Here is a 7,781-nt window from a genome sequence, read left to right on the forward strand (position 1 = left end):
ACAAGGATGATTAAGCATGCATGGGAATCCAAAGGGAATGCTATGTGGTTACACGGCAAGGAGTGGGTGTTCTTTTGTGGCTGAATTCTTGATCCTTTGTACATTAATTCTTCACATTCTTAGCCTCTTTAATTCTTCAATTTCGTCCAAACCTTGGTTCCAAATATGTGACATGCATTCCAAGCTCCATTTTGCTCCAAAATGCTCCAAAATGCATCTTCTTGCCTACTTTGTCCTTAAAATCTGAAAACACACGAAAATAACTTTAAACACTAAAATAACTAAAGAGACACGACATAAATGTACAAGAACAAGCTAACTAAGTCGCATAAATATGCTCCTATCAAGTCCAAGTAGACTTTCTAGGTCGGGGTGTGTCAGTTTGGTATCATAGCATAAGTTTGGGCAGTATTGCGTCCATCACACGCGTGATGTAAGCATTCTTGGTTCTTGTGTCTAAGGTTCAAATCTTGCCACCTTGTCGAATACGGAAAAATATGCTAGCTTTTCCTAAGTTTTGGAAAGTTATGTTGTCTTCACGACATTTTAGAAGATCATTTTGGCAATGTCCTTCGAATTAAAACGAAGATTTTCCTTGTGGAGGAAATGTGTAGATTTGAGGCAAGTTAATAGCCTAAGTTAATGTATTGATAATCGTGTATCACCTGAGATTTTACCAAATAATTCTATCATTATTCTTCTGCCGTTAGTATTGATCCTTTTGAGATTGGAAGTCTCAACTAGTCTTGATTTCTTGGTAGCATTTCACGGAAGATCATATGAGGGATAATTACTTTTGGTCCCTGTTAACACTAATATCTTCAAACATACTTGTGTTCATGCTGGATCTTTAGGAGGAAGATCGACTCTCAATAAAGTCCTTTTTGAAAGTAGATCTTTAGCAAGTTTTTTTTTTCCAACCTTGTAATTTTTCGACCAACGCTAATTCCCAGATTTTGCTTTTATAGTTATACTTATTAAATGGGTGAGAATAGGCTTGCGAGTGTAAGTTGTCATATCCTGAGAGTATTAGAAATCCAAAAAGCAGTCATCAAATCCTCCTAGGATCAATGAACTACTTTGCTTGAGTCGAATAAACTAGGATCGTGGAAGCTTAGGAACAAACTTTGTATTAGAATAGTTAACTCATGGTTGTTTTTACCTTATCACCTACCTAGGTAAACGAACCCTCTTCGACTAGCCACCTTTCAATCACTTCCATAGGTAGATAGTAGAATTGAATTATGGGATAATATCTCACTATTAGAGTGATTTAAGTGTCGAGGAAACTGTGTGGACCTTTTAGTTCGTGTCGTAGAGTTGGTTAGTAGTATTGTACGTTTCGAGGATGTATACTTTTGGCGTCGTATCCCAATCTTACCGGGATACCACCAAATTGTTAAGTGATGTACATCATTGACCCACTTCCTAGTATTACACCAATTTCCTTGCATCATATCAAACATTTCTAACGTCATTGAGAAACTTAGTTATAAAGTTTACCAATTAGGAATTTACCCAACCAAGGACTAGAAACTTTATCGTAGGAACCTTAAACCTTTCGGCTACAGTGTTTTCCTCACTTATGACCGAGGAAAGTTAAATTAGAGTGGGTTGTTGGAAATGATTAAAGTTTCTGACAACTGAAGTGTTGTCTTATCTTACCCCTATTTTACACCTTTTGTTGACTCTGATCATTTCAAAATTCAGTGTGACGTGATCTTTGGATGTTTCGACTGGGCAGAGGCAACATGGCGGAGTATTGCTTTTATTTTCCAACGGTTAGAACCGTTTGAAACGAACCATCTTATTCATGACCTAAAGTCAACAGTCATCATCTTATTTCAGAAGCTAGATGACACTTCTCTGTAGGGATTTTGGTGATGTATGATGATTGTCGATTGATGTGACAAGTCAATTCGCTTTCCGTTGGTTCAAAAGGACAACATTTTCACTTCTTGGTGCTGGAAGGTCTTCTAGTTAACCTTGGGTACGTGTCTACCCTACTACACTTTGTATTGCCTTAAAGTGGAAGCACTGTCTAAAAGAACCATTGACGTTGAAAGTGCAGTCGTAACCATTAATTACTTAATCACCCAGCAAATGCTCAGTTAAACAAATCTTACTGTGGTGATCTAATATCTCGAAAGCTATTGTCGTAGTTTGATGTTATGCATCCAGTCCAGTTATCTCTTATTCTAAATTTGATGGACTTACTTTAATCCTCAAATTCTCGAGTATTCTTCTAGCCTTCTCGACGTAGTCACTTTCTCACTAAGTTCGAAGGAACTTCATTATGAATTTGCTTGCTAAAGTGTTGCAGACTATGTTAGCTCGACTACATAACATGTATGGCACTATTATATCTTATCGAGATGCATGTTTACAAGTGTTTGGGAAGCCTTTTTGAAGGCCACGTGTAGTAAATTGTAGTTGATTATATATTTCCCTCAGACTAATAACTAGTCTGAATGGACTATCCAAACTTTCTTGGTGTGTTATGTTTATTTGCTTTATAGTTGTAGTATGATCGTATTTGATACTTATCTTCACTAGAAATGCTTGTAACTCTTCACAAAAAATTGTTGATCTTTGTTGTGACACTATGGAGATTTGGAATGGAGATTCTTTGCTTAGCATTTTGATACGACCAATATTGCATACATTTTAACGCCCTTTAGTTTTGATTCTTGTTATGTTTTTGAGTGAATTTAGTTTGTTTCACTTAGTTTTATGTTTTTCTTAGATTTGAAGAGTGAAGATGAAGAAAGAAGAAAAATGAGCACTTTTGCGATTAAAATGAGTTGGCATGCTGGAAGCAGAAGCTGTTTGTGATCAGTCAACTTTACGGATTAAACTGTACTTCCTCAGAATGAACCAGCTGTTGAGCCTTATACCATTGGAAAGATATGAAAGTTAGCTTTCAGAGGAATTTTACGGTTCGTGATTCCGAGTTTCCTAGAAGACGTTATAGTGGGTTTTGTACCGGATGTCCGCCAGCAAGATTTTACGCGGGATTTGCAAAGAGATTTCAGATTTACAAAGTTTAACTAAAGGAAACAAGCAGAGTAAAAAAAAAAGGAAGCTTTTAGAAGAGTTAAAGACTATTCTAAACGGTGCATAGCTAATATATTTAATAGTTTAGTGTGCCACATCATCAACGAACTAATCCAAGTCAGAAGATAAATTCAAGAGTCCCATTCAAGTAAGTATGCCAGCAATTATTCAGGAAAAAAAAGAGGGCAGACCGGGGGACTTTAGGAGGCGGACAGAGAGAGTTTTTGGGTTTTTTTGGGGGTTTTCGAAGGTGCAGAGAAGAAGTCGCAGCAAGGAGTGAAACAGAGTCGCCGATCACCTGGGCAATCCATCATCATCGTGTGGAAGTATTTTATGTTTTTCAGAATTGTAATTATGTTTTCAGATTTTATGAGTAACTAAACTCTTTTTCTAGGGTTAGGATGATGCCCTAGCATGAATGTTTATGGTTTTTAATGTTATTCATTGGATTTCTAGATTCTTTTAGATGAATGCTTAATTACTGTTTGAATTGTTACTCTTTGTATGAGTTCTTTGATTGATCACCTTAGGGCTTTGCATCTAGTAAGATTGGAAGGTGAATTTGAGGCTGAACTAGCAATATAATTCAATTAGCTTCTTGTGGTTAAGTGTGGTAAATTACATTATTGCTTGACAAAGAATAATGGTTTGCTTGGTTCCCTTGTTTTCTAGAGCGTAAAGAGTCCTACTTGTTAAATTTATGCCTTACCCAGGATAGACTGCATGTTAGGATATACGACCTTTGCCTAAACTAGGAGAGAATCATTCATTTAAGGAAAACTATGGTCTAATGTGCCTGACAAGGACTTAGATACGGGAATTATCATCTAAAGAATTGAAAGATCCATTGAATGCATTGAAACCTAAATTAGATTGCTTGTGGTTGATTCCGAATCCCTAGACTTTTCATCACTTGCCTTAAAACACAACATTTTCTTTTCTTTGATTTCAGTTTTTACTTAAGGTTCTGTTTTTGTTCATTTATAAAATCATCACAACAAATTCTTTACATCCTTGATTGATTTATTAATTAAGATCGAGTCTAGTTCGTTGTTTGGGGTTGTGTGTCATTAATATTATTAGATTTGGTTTAGTTTATCAAATTGGAGATTTAATTAGAATCCTCGTGGGAACGATACTTGGACTTGCAACACGCTATATTACGACTATCTTGTGCACTTGCAAGTTTACACCAAGTTTTTGGCGCCGTTGCCGGGGACTCTAATTGAGTCCCCCAATTTGATATTTTATTTCATATCTAATAAGTAGTTATTGTAGATTATTCAATTTGATTTTGTTTTGTTCTCTAGTTTCGAGTAAGAGTCATAACTATTAAGATAAGTAAAAGTAATTTTCGTCACTGTTTTATTTCAGTTTCTGTATCACTGTTTCGACACAGTTTTGGACTAAACTATTCGATTTTTTACCAGGCATATTGTATATCGTTGGAAAGCCCCAGAAGTTTAGTTTTCAACCCAACAAACAGATCAATGATTGGATTTTTGAGCTGCAAGAAATTTACAAAATACTGAGCAGTGGTCAAACAAGGAGCACAGTCTGGTCGTATATGCAAGGTAGACGTTCGTTGCAATTTGAGTTGATTCATATAGACCAAGAACTTGAGAGTACTTTAAGAGAACAGCGGAGGCAGCAAGTGTTTCAAGAACCAGCCATGGGGGAAGTCAATAATGGTAGAGATAATCCTCCACCATTGCCACCACCACAACCAAGGCTCATGCGTGATTATACAAAGCCAACGGAGTACAACGCACCGTCATGCATTGTTTTGGCTCCAATTGCGCAGCGATTTGAGATTCGTCCACAAATCTTTCAGTTGCTGCCTATATTTCTTGGGAAGGAGGAAGAAAATCCATACCATCATATCAAGGCGTTTTTCAAGCTATGTTCCACATTCACATTCACCAATGTTACTGAAGAGCAAATTCGACTTCGGTTATTCCCATTCTCTTTGAGGGATAAAGCAAGCAGTTGGTTGGATTCTCTTCCCGAAGCATCTATCGACACATGGACAGAATTATCCAAGAAGTTTTTGTCCAAGTTCTTCCCCGCTCGAAGAACCAATGCTCTGATCAATGAAATCATGAGCTTTCGGCAACAAGAAGGTGAACAGTTTCATGAAAGTTGGGAGCGATATAAGGACTTGTTTCTTCAATGTCCTCATCATGGTTTCAACACTTGGCAAAAGGTTCATTATTTTTACAAAGGTTTGAACTCTCAATGTAGGAGTTTGGTTGATTCAACAGTTGGTGGAACCTTGATGGACAAAACTCCAGAAGATGCCATTCATGCCTTTGAAACTATATGTGAAAATTCTGAGCATTGGGATTTTCCTACAAAAGATTCGAGAGTTCCAACTGCATCGTCAACAAAAAGAGGAGGCATTTATGAAGTTGATACAAGGACGGGTTTAGAGGCACAAGTAGCAGCTCTCACGAAGCTTCTCACACCACTAGTAAGCAAGATAGCCACGCAGCCATGTAGCTTATGTGCAAGCATCGCCCATGACATGGAACATTGTCCAGCAAATCCTAATCTAGAAGGCATGCATGAGGTCAAAGCATTTAGTGGGAGGCCCCGAAATGATCCGTACTCAAATAATTATAACCCGGGATGGAGAGAACACCCGAATTTTTCTTGGAGAGATTCCCAAAATAGCATGGGACCATCCAATTCAACAAAGCAATATCAGCAGCCTTATCAAGCTCCTCCAATTCAACAAGAAGACCCTTCTATCAAGGACATGCTATCTCAACTCTTAAAGAAAACCGATCGGTATGAACAGGAAGTTGTATCGCTTAGACAAAGTCAGACGGTGTTGGAAAAGGCTCAATCTAATTTTGAGATTCAATTGGGACAAATAGCTACTACTTTGAACAAATTGGAGCGAGCACAAGGGCAATTTCCAAGCCAAACAGAAATTAATCCAAGAAATAATGAGCATGTGATGGCCATTACAACCTTGAGAAGTGGGAAGATGATCGACAACAAAGTAGAGATGCATGAGAAAGTTGAAAAGGAGAAGGAGAGGGGAACGGATATGAATGACCAGCAGCAAAATCATTATTTTAAGAGTTCAAAACAGCCACTATCTGAGCCGAAAAGAACTTTATTTGATCCAATGCTTAAGGATGTGGTGTATGATCCTCCTCTACCATTCCCTCAGCGTGCAAAGAAGGGAAGAAAAGATCAGTACTCGGGGCATATATTGGACCAATTCAAGAAAGTTCAAATCAACATTCCATTGCTTGAAGCCATCAAAGAAATTCCATCATATGCAAAATTCTTGAAAGAACTGTGTACTCACAAGCGAAAGTATGGAAAATATGAAGAGGTGATGTTATCAGAAACGGTAAGTGCAGTGCTTCAACGAAAATTGCCACCAAAACTCAAGGATCCAGGAAGCTTTACAGTTCCGTGCATTATTGGAGAAAGAAAATTTGAACGAGCCTTACTTGACTTGGGAGCAAGTGTCAATCTTATGCCTTATTCTGCGTACAAACATCTAAGTTTGGGGGAGTTAAAACATTGTTCCATGTCTTTACAACTTGCAGATCGTTCTGTGAAATATCCAAGGGGCATTATTGAAGATGTACTTGTCAAGGTTGATCAATTCATTCTTCCTGCTGACTTCATTGTTTTGGACATGGAAGAAGCTGAAATTCCAGGCAATGAGTTACCTCTCATTCTTGGTAGACCTTTCATGGCTACTGCAGGTACTAAAATTGATGTAAAAGCTGGTTTACTAACCATGACTGTGCAGGACGTTACCGTAAAATTTCAGATCTTTGAAGCTTTGAAGAGTCCTTTGGATCCTCATGATTGTTTTCAGATTGATGTTGTGGATCGAATGAAAGAGAAGTTTTATGTTGCTCCTGACAAAGCTTTACCTCGGAAATATTTTGAATCAAACCAAAAGGTTTTGTGGAAAAAGTCAAGGTTCACGTTATTTCCCACTAGGCTTCGATCTAGATGGACTGGACCTTATCTCGTTGTGCAAGCGTATCCCCATAGTGTTGTGGAAATTCAAGATATGAAGAGTGGTTTGACATTTAAGGTGAATGACCATCGTTTGAAGCAATACCTGGACCCTATCCCACAAATGAATGAGGAGGTTTTGTACCTCAATTGTGGCAGAACTAAGCACCATAATTTCTAGGGTTTCTTTGACTTTGAAAGTGTAAGTTACCAATAAACTTGCCACCTCTTCGCGGCATATTGGAACTTGAACCACCGCTCGACAATCCAGAATTATTACCGCTTTTCTTGAAATTATGAGTCTTTCGAAGACTAAAGGATGACTGCCCTCTGTTATTATTCTTCTGAGTATTATTGTTATCTTCTTCTTCATCGTCATCATCAAGAGCATTCTCGGAATCTTTAACACGAAGCAGAACCTCAAAGAATTCTTGGTAGGTAGACCATGGAGTAGAAGTCGCAAAAGAACGCAGTCACTTACTAGTCCCCTTCTTAAAATAACAGAGCATCTCAGGATAATAACGGGATAAGTCAATGAACTTTCGATGGTACTCTGTGGCTGAAATTTTACCTTGCTTTAACTCTGTGAATTCATCTATCTTTCGATCCTTGTATTCCGGGATGAAAAAACCAAGTCGCTGTCTCAACCCATCTCTCCGCTGGAAGATTCTCATGTCGCTGCATAACGCGAAAAGTCTTTTCAAAATTATCGATCCAAACCTTGGATT

At 37.9% G+C, this 7,781-nt stretch overlaps 1 protein-coding gene and 1 non-coding gene across 2 annotated transcripts; one reads left to right on the plus strand and one right to left on the minus strand.

Moving 5' to 3' along the window:
* Nucleotides 1-4,624: 4,624 nt before the first annotated feature.
* LOC114827391 (uncharacterized) lies at nucleotides 4,625-7,234 on the plus strand. Its single transcript, XM_029109175.1, has one exon. It carries the CDS (start codon nucleotides 4,625-4,627, stop codon nucleotides 7,232-7,234), a length of 2,610 nt encoding a protein of 869 aa, XP_028965008.1.
* Nucleotides 5,141-5,247, minus strand: LOC114819348 (small nucleolar RNA R71). The gene has a single exon (XR_003766405.1). It is a non-coding gene; the product is annotated as a small nucleolar RNA R71 (small nucleolar RNA).
* Nucleotides 7,235-7,781: the final 547 nt, after the last annotated feature.

Source organism: Malus domestica, chromosome 10 (genome assembly GCF_042453785.1).
Source record: "Malus domestica chromosome 10, GDT2T_hap1".
Lineage (NCBI taxonomy): Eukaryota > Viridiplantae > Streptophyta > Magnoliopsida > Rosales > Rosaceae > Malus > Malus domestica.